This window comes from Oncorhynchus kisutch, linkage group LG16, assembly GCF_002021735.2.
Source record: "Oncorhynchus kisutch isolate 150728-3 linkage group LG16, Okis_V2, whole genome shotgun sequence".
Classification (NCBI taxonomy): Eukaryota; Metazoa; Chordata; class Actinopteri; order Salmoniformes; family Salmonidae; genus Oncorhynchus; species Oncorhynchus kisutch.
The window spans coordinates 37562443-37575588 of record NC_034189.2 but is presented as its reverse complement, the minus strand read 5'-3'; the positions used below and the strand labels follow the sequence as shown (position 1 = coordinate 37575588).

The 13146-nt window shown below is 45.0% G+C and overlaps 1 protein-coding gene across 7 annotated transcripts in view; it reads left to right on the top strand.

Moving 5' to 3' along the window:
* Nucleotides 1–13146, top strand: part of LOC109906775 (intersectin-1) — a 72749-nt gene that overhangs the window by 43191 nt on the left and 16412 nt on the right. The window contains exons 17-31 of one of the 7 annotated variants that reach the window (XM_031792332.1): nucleotides 345–466; nucleotides 616–815; nucleotides 1216–1337; nucleotides 1540–1554; nucleotides 2513–2841; nucleotides 3006–3180; nucleotides 3571–3776; nucleotides 4381–4463; nucleotides 4952–5118; nucleotides 5853–6020; nucleotides 6359–6428; nucleotides 7243–7437; nucleotides 11255–11376; nucleotides 11522–11628; nucleotides 11914–12097. In XM_031792332.1, coding sequence (XP_031648192.1) covers nucleotides 345–466; nucleotides 616–815; nucleotides 1216–1337; nucleotides 1540–1554; nucleotides 2513–2841; nucleotides 3006–3180; nucleotides 3571–3776; nucleotides 4381–4463; nucleotides 4952–5118; nucleotides 5853–6020; nucleotides 6359–6428; nucleotides 7243–7437; nucleotides 11255–11376; nucleotides 11522–11628; nucleotides 11914–12097 — 2265 coding nt within the window. Of the gene's footprint in view, nucleotides 1–344; nucleotides 467–615; nucleotides 816–1215; nucleotides 1338–1539; nucleotides 1555–2512; nucleotides 2842–3005; nucleotides 3181–3570; nucleotides 3777–4380; nucleotides 4464–4951; nucleotides 5119–5852; nucleotides 6021–6358; nucleotides 6558–7242; nucleotides 7438–8446; nucleotides 10796–11254; nucleotides 11377–11521; nucleotides 11629–11913; nucleotides 12098–13146 lie in introns of those variants that run through there. The other 6 variants (XM_031792331.1, XM_031792329.1, XM_031792330.1 and 3 more) reach the window with 6 other exon arrangements.

Genomic DNA, 13146 nt, shown 5'->3' with positions numbered 1-13146 from the left:
TTCATGTGCAGCGCTCGCCAGACTACGAAAGCTGTCCAATGAATGCACTGCGGCGGTGGCCATGTTTTGTGCAAGTGTGTCCGCCCCAAAAATCCAACCAAACCTACATTTCAGTAGTAGCCCATAATTAATTGGAGAAACACAGAGATGAGATTAAATGGAGGGAAGCAGTAGACCAAACACAGACTTTCCATCAGGTAACTGAGCCCGGCTGGAATCATAATGGCGCTTACAGGGCACAAAATGGCCGACGCCTCATTGTGACGTGAGTGTTGTGTTGAGTCCCGGCGATCCCGCCCACACTTCCCCTCACCGGTCCTCCTCTATCCCACGCTACCTTGCAGGAGCTCCGAGAGATCCACAGCAAGCAGCAGAGGCAGAAGCAGAAGGATCACCTGGAGGGAGAAATCAACATCCACGCCATCGCCCAGGAGAGGGCCAAGTCTGCCGAGCTCACAGACGGAAGGTGTGTGTGATTGTGTGTGGACACCATATGTGTGAGCGAGCTGCTCCTATGTCCTCTCAATCTGCATGGGTTACGCGGATGCAGCCCCATCACTGTGATCCAGTCTGTTTACAGAGTTTACCTCTGGCACACCCCTTTCCTCTCTCCAGGTTGTCTGCCACTGACGAGGGCCTGGCGTGGCAAGATGAGGGCACGGTGGAGGCCCCCACCCCGCCCCCCCAGCCCTGGATGAAGCGCGTGAGTGAAGAGGGGCACACTAAGAAGGACATGCAGGACAAACTCAACCAGCTCTTCATGCAGCAGCCTGAACCAGGGAAACTCATGAATCAGAGCCAATGGCCCACGGGCGGTACGTCTCAAAAATCAAATGTATTACAAAGAAGGCTTGAAAGAGCATATAGTAGAACATTTACAAAAAACGCAGATTTCTGGACTGACCAGCAATATCAAAGTGGGACAATTAAATCATACCACAAATATGTGTACTGTAAGGTATCTGAATAAATGATTAGAACATGCATGTACATTCAATTCACACAATTTAAAGATTTTGTCAAGTTTGATGCAGTTTTTAAGTAGTCACGAGTATTTCAGTGTTTCCGAATGACATCCATTCCAAACATCTTCAAATCTCAGAGGTCCTACTGTAGACGTTCTAAGAACGTTTGGATGTACCTGGTTCCGTGTGTGAGAGAAAGATGTGACCATGTCCTGTGTTCCTAACTCCCAACCTCGTCTCCTCCCTGCAGACAAGATCCCGGTGACTGGGTTCAACCAGGACAAGGTCAAGGTGGTCTTCTACCGGGCGCTGTACCCCTTTGATGCCCGCAGTCACGATGAGATCACCATCACCCCTGGAGACATTGTCATGGTGAGAGGCAAGCTGTCAATCACTCCTGCCAAGCACCATTTGTGTGTGTGTATGTTATGGATGTTTTATGTGAAGTGATCAGTCTATATGAACAAAGGTGTGTGTGTGTGTGTGTGTGTGTGTGTGTGCGTGTGCGTGCGTGCGTGCGAGTATTAACTTTTGCCTCCTGACTCTCTCCCAACTTTGCTCACTCTACCTGAAGGTGAAAGGGGAGTGGGTAAGTGCAGGTCCACTGTCCAATCAGCTGCTCACCTGTGATCCCAACACCTGCTCTCATTGGTCCATCTCACGTGTCCATCTCATCTGCTGTCATCTCTTCATAAGCACTTAAAGAATTGAACTGTTGGTTGCATGTTTGTGGTTGTATATCCATTATATGGTCAGTATACTCAGAGGATACACACTTGTTCTCAAAGGGCATCTGATCATACATCTATACAAGCGTGCTTCTACGTTGTATACTGGATAAAGCATCTTGTAAGCTGCAGAGAGTGAGACGTTTATACAGACACATTTGATCCCATTTCACCGAGTACTCCTTCAACAAAGCAGTCCCAAAGCCATCCACTGTCATTTTTATCCTCTCAGCTTATCTTCATGACCATCCGCATGCTTGGAAAGGAAGAGGTGATATTCGACTTGTCTTGTGAATCGCAAACATCCATTCCAAAAGTTGTCCAACCACTCTGTTGTATGTTTTAAATAAGGAATAACCACACATGGCTGGGCAACCACAGTCCACAGGATTTATTGTAACCGCTCTTAATTTATATAGATTTATCAATCTACTCCTGTATTGGCTCGACAGTATCTTGGTCCAGACTACTCGCCTCAGAGTTGGGGTCCATTTCAACTCACTCAATTCAGGAATTTCCTCATTGCTTTTCAGCAAATCTTTTCAGTACATGTTCCTAATTTGAAATAGAATTGATCCTAACCCTGCTGGCAGCTATGAGCCTGTAGCTTGTTAAAGGAAAAGGTCCAACGGATAGTGTGATCCCTGAGGACTGGGGTTGTGGGTTGTTCTTGGCATAGAAATATAGTTACTAGAAGATACACTCTATTGCCCACCCGGTCCACTCATCACAGCATGACTTGAATGAGAATATTTCTATAGTCTTCGATGGCTCTGTAGTGCTATGATGGTGAACTGACCTATGACCTTCAACCTCCAGGTGGACGAGTCCCAGACAGGTGAGCCAGGCTGGCTGGGCGGCGAGCTGAAGGGGAAGACAGGCTGGTTCCCTGCCAACTACGCTGAGAAGATCCCAGAATCTGAGGTTCCCATGAGCCTGCGGGCCAGTGCCGCCACCACGGGCGCCGCGCCCAAACTGGCCTCACGGCTCACACCCACCGCCGCCTCAAACACACCCACGCCACCCAGCCAGCCAATGGCAACCCCTCCCCCGGTGACCGCTCCCCCTGCCCCAGGTCCCTGCCCTGGCCCTGGTCCCGCCTCTTCCTCCTCCTCGGCATCAAGTAACTGGGCAGATTTCAGCACCACGTGAGTGACAGCTCCAACCCTTCCTCTCACACAGCACTCAATACAATATAATGCAATATAATACAATCCAAGTGTTTTTCAGTCATAGTCTTACATACACCAAGTTATTAATTGAAGAGAAATCAGAGTTTGAGTTGGTAAACTGTGTGTTCCTCTCTGCTCAGATGGCCGTCCACCAGCTCTGTGGAGAAGACTGAGACTGGGGAGGGCTGGGACGCTTGGCCCACCCAGCCGTCTCTCTCTGTGCCCAGTGCCGGGCCCGGGGGCCAGCTGCGCCAGCGCTCTGCCTTCACCCCCGCCACTCTCACTGGCTCCTCTCCATCTCCCGTCCTGGGACAGGTACAGTCGTTTTTAGAATATATATTTATTTATATTTAAACGGAGTCACAATGAGACCCAGGTCTCTTTTACAAATGAGCCCTGCAACATACAAAAATGCACATTTAAATACAAAGTACACATATCAGTCTTATAAATAGTAATAATAATAAATTTCATTGTAACACTCAGTTTAGACCACACTGAGGAGCACAGGAACATGTCGTCTAGGTCCTAGCAGGAGAATGATATTGACTCTACCTGAAGCAGTGCGGTGGCACTGTCAGATGAATGAAGAGCAGGACTTATAAACAGCACATAGAGATTCTATAATACATTTCTTCTCTTCCTATTTCTCCCACTCTTCCTCTCCCACTCCCCATTTCTTTCTCTCCTTTCTTTCCCTCTCAGGGGGAGAAGGTGGAGGGTTTGCAGGCTCAGGCTCTGTACCCGTGGCGGGCCAAGAAGGACAACCACCTCAACTTCAACAAGAGCGACGTGATCACAGTGCTAGAGCAGCAGGACATGTGGTGGTTCGGCGAGGTGCAGGGCCAGCGGGGCTGGTTCCCCAAGTCCTACGTCAAGCTCATCTCGGGCCCCGTACGCAAGTCCATGAGGTGAGGAGAATGAGGATGAAACTGTCCCTCCCCCATAGTCACATTTATCAATAATATATTTTTATATAACTGTTATTGGAGTATTATTATTAACCCAAACAATTATTTCTAGTCATGTGTTTTAATTGGACCCTTATCAACTAGGAAAGATGCTTTTGCGAGGGTGACCTGTTGTGCAGGATAACTGCAGCAGGGCTGCTCAACAATCTCCCTCGACATTTAGCGTCCTGTAGGTTTTCAGGCCACCTCTAAACTAGCATACCAGATTCTGCTAGTTAAGGTCTTGTTGTGCAACTAGTAAGTAGAATCAGGTATGTTAAATTTGGGTTGGACTACAAGACGGTAGATCTCCAGGAAGAGGGTTGGGCAGCCCTGGACTACAGACTTCAGCCAACTTCCAAGTAAATCCCAACTTGATTTTGTCTAGGAGGGAGCAACATGGCTGCCATGGAATGATGTGACATCATTATGCTTTTTTTATTGAAACTTCAATGGCCAAGTTCTCTGTTGTGCATGGCTTTAGTCCCTCCCCATCTAGAGTGTATTGTTATATTAGCCACCGGCTTGGCTCTCTGAGTGAATGTTTGCCCTCTCTCTGGTGCAGCATTGAGTCTGGCTCGTCCGACAGCCCGCCCACCATGAAGAGACCCACCCCGTCTCCTACCAAGACCATGGACCCAGGAGAAGGTGGGTGATGGACTTAGACACACACACACACACACACAGAGCCCAGTATAGAGTTGGAATCCCTTGCGGTGAAACTGCCACGTCCATTTGCAATATTACAAAAACAAATAAATTACTTCAAACAATGAGCACTGTTGTTTTTTTCTCTGACATCATTGCACATGCGATAGAACAGCAGAGTATGTACTACGATAGTTTTTTTTAACATGACGCTGGATGCTCATGTCCTTTTTGATAAGCAAAACAAAAATAATAACAAATGCGCCTGGGGCAACCAGTGGCACCGTTTCACCTATCGCGGATCTCGGCTTTAAAGTTCTCTTTCTATGTTCCACACCATACATACAAAATAAAACACTTACCCCAGAGTTTATCATGGAACACAGCATGTTCCAGTTACTCTACCCATTTAGATTAAATCCTGTGTAAAACCCCCCCCAAAAGGTGTATGAACAGACCCTGTAGCTCAAACATGTTGTGTTTCCCAGAATATATAGCCATGTACACCTACGAGAGCAACGAGCAGGGCGACCTGACCTTCCAGCAGGGCGACGTCATCGTGGTCACCAAGAAGGAGGGCGACTGGTGGACGGGCGTGGTCTCGGGCAAGACGGGGGTATTTCCTTCCAACTATGTCAAACCCAAGGACTCTGAGGTAACTTCTAGGAAACACTCCTCGCTCACACGCTTTGTCAAGTCGTTGTGTGGCGATTCATAAACTCGGCCATGCAGTCCTGTTTGATCAGCTCTCCCAGTAAAACCAAAGCTCTCTCCTTTTAAAAATAAATACAAATATTTGAGTTTTATTTTTTAGGTTTCAGACATAAACAACAGTAGGACAATAAATGATTTTGCCGCATGTTAATACGTACACATAGAAAAATATACTTTGCGCGTTCCATTGCTCTCCTAACATTAGCGAACGTTCACGTTGAACATAAAACAAATAGAGTATGCTAGTTGGCCAACATTAGCTAACGTTTCACGTTGAACATAAAACAAATAGAGTATGCTAGTTGGCCAACATTAGCTAACGTTCACGTTGAACATAAAACAAATAGAGTATGCTAGTTGGCCAACATTAGCTAACGTTCACGTTGAACATAAAACAAATAGAGTATGCTAGTTGGCCAACATTAGCTAACGTTTCACGTTGAACATAAAACAAATAGAGTATGCTAGTTGGCCAACATTAGCTAACGTTTCACGTTGAACATAAAACAAATAGAGTATGCTAGTTGGCCAACATTAGCTAACGTTTCACGTTGAACATAAAACAAATAGAGTATGCTAGTTGGCCAACATTAGCTAACGTTTCACGAACTGCATGCCTTGTATAACACACCTCTGTGCTTCCAGTAAAACCAGAGCTCTCGGTCTTCCCTCTAGGGACTGGGACCCGCGGGGAAGACGGGAAGCCTGGGGAAGAAGCCCGAGATAGCCCAGGTCATCGCCCCATACACGGCCACGGGGGCCGAGCAGCTCACCCTGGCGCCCGGCCAGCTCATCCTCATCAGGAAGAAGAACCCGGGGGGCTGGTGGGAAGGGGAGCTGCAGGTTGGAGGACCATCTCTCAACACTACTCACCACAAACAAACCCCACACAACACTTACTTGAAATTTCATAGCAGATGTTTTAAATGCTAAGTTGTGTTCATATGTAGACATAGATGTGCCAATAATTCTCTTAATATATAATATAATACTAATATACAAGGTGATATGGTAATTTATACATAGACAGTGATGTAGAAATTACAATACAGTAATGTAGATTCATTGTCATCCATTCATTTGCTTTAAACACAAGTGAAAGGGACTGTTTCTTACTGTTAAAATGATCTTGCTCTGCCCCTGTGGCCTCTCCATACTCACAAGTCCTCTCATTGGTCCAGGCCCGGGGAAAGAAGCGGCAGATTGGCTGGTTCCCGGCCAACTACGTGAAGCTCCTGAGCCCCAGCACCAGTAAGACCACGCCCACAGAACCCACACCCCCCAAGCTGCCAATGCCCAGTGCAGGTAGGGGCCAGGAGCAGGGACCTGACGGGGGCCCGCCGGGGCCTTGGGGCCCCTCCTTGACTCAACATATGACTGGTACTAACACTGTGTTTGTACAGACATTCTCTGTACTTTCATGTTATATTAGCATCCTTGATAATACCATTATTTCCTGTCATAATATTCTTTCATGTTATAGGAACATTCTTTACAACAACATTCTTTATAATAACATTATTTTCTGTTGAAATAATAACATCCTTGTAATTACATTATTTTCTGTTATAGTAACTTTCTTTACAATAACATTGTCGTTATTAGTAACAAAGGACTGTGTTGTGAAGAAGGCCTGTTAGTACCTTTTTTAAGGTCCTGTCCAGGAGTAAGTCCTAGCCCCTACACCCCTTAGTCTCCTGTGTAGATCTGAGGGGATTGGATAGGTATAATTCATTTGGTAGTAACGCGACCTTGCCCTCTGATAAGCTATATGTAGACTTTTCTCCATAGTAGCCTATATAATACCCGTCCAATCCTCTCAGATCCTAAACAAGAGTTTTGGGCTTTGTTCGACATTGTCGACTGGTTTGATCTACAAATCGCCTTGTTTGCATCATTGATGTTGAATATTTATTAGATCAATCAGTCGGTAACAATTTACCCACAATGCATCACAGATTTGATCAAACACTGCCTTTAGTCCCTTTTTTTTGTGGACTGGGCCTAAGTCTATTTATTGTATGGCCGTCTGACTGACCCTTCACTTGTATGTGTGTGTCTCCAGCAGTGTGTCAGGTGATTGGCATGTACGACTACATGGCGCAGAATGATGACGAGCTGCCCTTTGGGAAGGGCCAGATCATCAACGTGCTGAGCAGGGAGGACCCTGATTGGTGGAAAGGCGAGCTGAACGGTTCCGTGGGCCTCTTCCCCTCCAACTACGTCAAACTGACCACCGACACAGACCCCAGCCAACAATGTGAGTGCACACACTACTACTAAAGTCTTCCTCTCACAGTCACACCCAGCAGTTTGAGTACATACTGCACCCTTCTCTCTCTCTCACACACACACACACTCACACACAGTCACATACTCACACACCAACATGGGTCATAACGAGTACTTTGATTACATTCCTTCCTCTCTCTCACACACACACACACACACACACACACACACACACACACACACACACACACACACACACACACAGTCACATACGCACACACCAACATGGGTCATAACGAGTACTGTGATTACATTCCTTCCTTCCTCTCTCTCACACACACTCTCTCACACACACACAGTCACATACTCACACACCAACATGGGTCATAACGAGTACTGTAATTACATTCCTTCCTCTCTCTTCCACACACACACACACACACAGTCACATACTCACACACCAACATGGGTCATAACGAGTACTGTGATTACATTCCTTCCTCTCTCTTCCACACACACACACACACTGATGTGGAGTCCTGCTTTGTATATACGTGACCTTCTTGTATCCTCTCACTCTTTTCGATACCCAATTCATTTCAACTAAAACCCTTGGAAACCTCTGGAATCTAATCAAATGAGACAGTGTTTAACAAGGGTACAATCTGTAGGCAACTGATCATACTGATACCTATGGGCCCCCTCTTTGAAGACCTTTCAGATCATGTATCATCCTCGGTTGAATAGAGGTGTGTGTGTGTGTTTGTACAGTCCCTCCTCACTAACATCTCCCTCAATGTCCTGTAGTCGCCCCCTCCCCTCCACATCCCTCATGCATACCATGGTTAGACTTCACCTCATCTGTTATGCTGCACGCTGTGTGTCGTCTGGTGAACTCGTCCGCCACCGACGTCCATTTAGTTCTGCACGCTCGTGTATTTGCATATTTTTCTTTCTTTTGTTGTTGTCTTGTTGGTTTGTTTCCTTTTTTGGTTTGCGTTTTTTGCTTATGTGCTGTGTTCTCCTCCTCTTTCTAGGACTCATATGTTGCCCATTCCCACTCAGCCTTGAAAGTCCTCAAAGAGACCCACTATCCCCTAAACACTGCCCCCGCGGGATGATGGGAGATGCAGCCACCCCGATCATGTGACTGCCACATGATTACCACCTGGCCTTGTGGGCTAGAAGAGTCAAGCTGCAGAGAGCAGGCCGTTACCTCCTTATATTCGAACTGTTAGACGCACTCGCCAAAATTGCCAAGCAGCTTCCTTATCCTACACCGCTTTTTATTTTATTTTTTATTTTTTTACAATTCACTTAAACAAATTAAACATTTATTATTAATTAAAACATTTCAATGGTTTTTTTTAGGAAATTGAAAAAAATAACTACTTGAAGTGATCATATGAATGGGAGACTGGATAGTGGGTCCTTTTGTGGCTTTCTGTGAACTTAGATTTTTTTGTAGATTTAGTCATTCTGCTTTTTTTCCATCACAGCACTACGGATTTGGTCGGACAGTTGTTTTAATTTTATTTTTACTAATGAGTCAAATGGCTTCCATTTGACGTTAAGCTTCTCCCTCCCCTCCCTTACTAACCCCTCCCCCATCCGACCCACAGCTCCACAGAAAGACCCACTATTCATGACACACCGCATCAGACGGGCTGCCAAAACAACCAGGGCCTGGCCCGAAAGACTACCCCAAGCCCCTTCCCCGTACCCCTTCAGTTTGCAGATCTGAAGGAAACGGGATAGGTGTAACCATATTGCTTACATCTTACAGATCTGGACAAACCGGAGGGTTAGGGGATTGGGTGGATGGTTGGTTGTCCGACTGGGCCTGGGATTGGTTCATCATGAGCAACCTGTCTAATGGACTAGTCTAGGGGTTCAAAGGTCACGTTATAGGATGGAGGGAGAGATTATTAAATGTACTATAGTGTACATCCAGACCGCCCCTGCCCCAAAGCCAGCTCATACAGTGGACAGAGAAGCTGTCTGTCAAACCTATGGGTGGGACTGAACCTCTCCATTTATCCACTCACATCTAGCTGTGTTTTTTATATTCATACCAAACATTCTTTGGATGAATTGTGTTGTTTGGAGGTGCTGGGGTGTTTACTTTGTGCTGTAGCATTTTGTGAAACGAGGTTATGATCGATGCAAACCAAATATTGCACAGCCACCACAAATGGAGAGGGGAAGGTACACACACACACACACACACACACACAGTATGCACAGACTTGGAATTGTGTGATTTGAATGGACACACAAAGTAAGTAAATTCTTGTCTCCTCAGAACTATGTATTAGTCACAGAGTAGATGGGTTGTTTTGTATTCATGAGTTTCCTCAGTTTGTTTACATGTTTTCTCCTAGATGTATGTAAATTGAAGTCTATGTCCCCAGTCACTATACCACGACAGTCTATTTTTTATAAATGAATGCAATTATAATGCATAGTGTTTTAAATATATATGGTTATGTAGTATTGTCATGTTTTCCCCTTCCCTCCTGAAGTTTTTTTTTTTTACCAGTTTATGCAGTTGCCATTTGTAAAAAAAAATCTGAAGCAACATGTCCATTTAGTTTGACCTTTTACTCTGTTATTTTGTCAAGAAAATCCCATTGAAAAGAACTGTGATTCAGCTGAATATGAACATACTAAATATGAAAATAATACCCTCCTGATAATACCTTTTTAACAATGTTTACATATGAAAAACTAAGACTATGGTATTTTTTTTGTAGTCAATGTTAGTGGGATACCAAGTTCTAGGGCTATATAGCTATGGCCTTAACCTATTATTCTCAAACAAAAGAAAAAGCATGGCATCATCCATTCAAAGCAATATACACACATAGTAGTATTGTACTGGTACCATATCAATCTTGTTTGCATTTGTCACACAACAGTATTGTCATTTTATTGTTATTCTAAAACACAAAGATGGAATTCCTGTATGCCGCCTTTTTTATATAACCGTTTGGTTCCTATTGGTTCCACTATGTGACAGTATTGGTGTTTGCTGCTTTATGATTGGTTTGTTGGACTTTCCAATGTGTCTTTTGAGACCCATCAGTTTCAAGGAGGTTTGTACTCCGTTACTGACTCGGGTTTGAGAAGCACAACAAAAATTCTGACTACTCATACAGTATATTCAATACTCTATCGACTATAAACTGAATTGCTTCTGGTCTGTTATGGAAGCAACAACAAATCCAAAATGTAATCGTTGCACTTGGATTCCTGAAGCATTTTCTCAGAAATGAATGTATAAATTGAAAAATGTATACAAACAAGTCAGCTTTAATAAAAAGTGTCATGCCGTCTTTAATATAGAAAATGACGTGTATAATGATTAAAAAGCTCAATGGCAACAGTGGACTTGTGTGTTTTTATTTACTGATTTAAAAATCCAAGGGTTTGTTTACTTGAGACCTACCACCATTTTTTTTCCAAAGCATGTTTGCTTTAAGACATTTTTAATTTTTTATTCCTTTTGTAGACTACTCAGGAAAAATTACAAGGGTCTAAAGAATTATGCATTCCTTTTTTTTTTTTTTGTATGATGTTAGGCTGGCTTTTTAGGAGAAGACCCTTTTACCCTACACCTTGTAAATATATTTCTTTATACATTTTGTTTATTTCAATGACTTGTTCAGGTGTCAAGTGTCTACGTGCCTTGAACTTTCAAGACGGGAAAGTCCAAAGTGCCAGCCATTGGCTTTCTGTGGAAGTTTGTTTGAGAGATGGGCCATTGAGATTGTGTTCTGATTGGCTGTTTAGTATTTGAGTGACAGAGGGGAGCTGATCGAAGCTGTTGTCCTGTTCCACAGGGTGCGCTGACCTGCACCTGCTGGACATGCTGACACCCGTTGAGAGGAAGAGACAGGGCTACACACACGAGCTCATCGTCACCGAGGAGAACTATGTCAATGACCTGCAGCTCGTCACCGAGGTAGCCACACTACATACATACATTCACTCCATGGTAACATGATCACACATGCAGTCCAAGCATACACTCTCTCTGCCATATCTGCATTACATGCAAATGTTTCCGGAACGTTTGTGTTAACATTGCGTCAACGCTTCCTCGCCAGGTCTTTCAGAAGCCTCTGCTGGAGTCGGAGCTGCTGACAGAGAAAGAGGTGGCCATGATCTTTGTCAACTGGAAGGAGCTCATCATGTGTAACATCAAGCTGCTCAAGTACGCCCCCTAGCCACCTCTGGTCCTGTTGTCATAATTATAGTTTAACTGGCTGTATGGTGGATAGCAGCTGATTTTTGAAATTTTTTACGTTGTGGGTCTTCATGACTCGTGGCTTAAAGGGGCAATCTGGGATTGGTATATTGTACACGTTTTAAAGTAATGACATATTGCCATTTATTCTTGTAAACAAACACGGTACAGCTTCAGAACATGGTTAAAACTATAACCAGACTCAATTGTCCCATTCTCTTCTGCCCCCTTCCTCCGGTCCCCCATCACCAGAGCTCTGAGGGTTAGGAAGAAGATGTCGGGCGAGCGGATGCCGGTGAAGATGATTGGAGACATTCTGACAGCCCAGCTGCCCCACATGCAGCCCTACATCCGCTTCTGCAGCTGCCAGCTCAACGGGGCCACGCTCATCCAGCAGAAGACTGACGAGGTGCCCGAGTTCAAGGACTTTGTCAAGGTAATGGAGAAAGGCCGCAAAGAACGTGTTGCGTGTGTCACTATCCCAAATGGCATCATATTCCCTATATATTGCACAACTTTTGACCAGAGCCCTATGTTTGACTATTTTGTATTGAACTCTTATTGGCCTGGAGTGTCTTGTGCTCATTCAGTTCATGCACCTTGTTTGGTTGGCTGTGAATAGCCTTGATCTCAGCCGTACTTGGTTTCTTCGTGTGATGTCTGACACAGCAAGACTAGACTGAGATACTAGCGTCAGTATACTTTCTTATTTGAGGGTAGCCGAGCCACAGCACTGATCCAATGTGATTCATATATATACATTATATATACACTGCTCAAAAAAATAAAGGGAACACTTAAACAACACAATGTAACTCTAAGTCAATCACACTTCTGTGAAATCAAACTGTCCACTTAGGAAGCAACACAGATTGACAATAAATTTCACATGCTGTTGTGCAAATGGAATAGACAACAGGTGGAAATTATAGGCAATTAGCAAGACACCCACAATAAAGCAGTGGTTCTGCAGGTGATAACTACAGACCACTTCTCAGTTCCTATGCTTCCTGGCTGATGTTTTGGTCACTTTTGAATGCTGGCGGTGCTTTCACTCTAGTGGTAGCATGAGACGGAGTCTACAACCCACACAAGTGGCTCAGGTAGTGCAGCTCATCCAGGATGGCACATCAATGCGAGCTGTGGCAAGAAGGTTTGCTGTGTCTGTCAGCGTAATGTCCAGAGCATGGAGGCGCTACCAGGAGACAGGCCAGTACATCAGGAGATGTGGAGGAGGCCGTAGGAGGGCAACAACCCAGCAGCAGGACCGCTACCTCCGCCTTTGTGCAAGGAGGAGCAGGAGAAGCACTGCCAGAGCCCTGCAAAATGACCTCCAGTAGGCCACAAATGTGCATGTGTCTGCTCAAACGGTCAGAAACAGACTCCATGAGGGTGGTATGAGGGCCCGACGTCCACAGGTGGGGGTTGTGCTTACAGCCCAACACCGTGCAGGACGTTTGGCATTTGCCAGAGAACACCAAGATT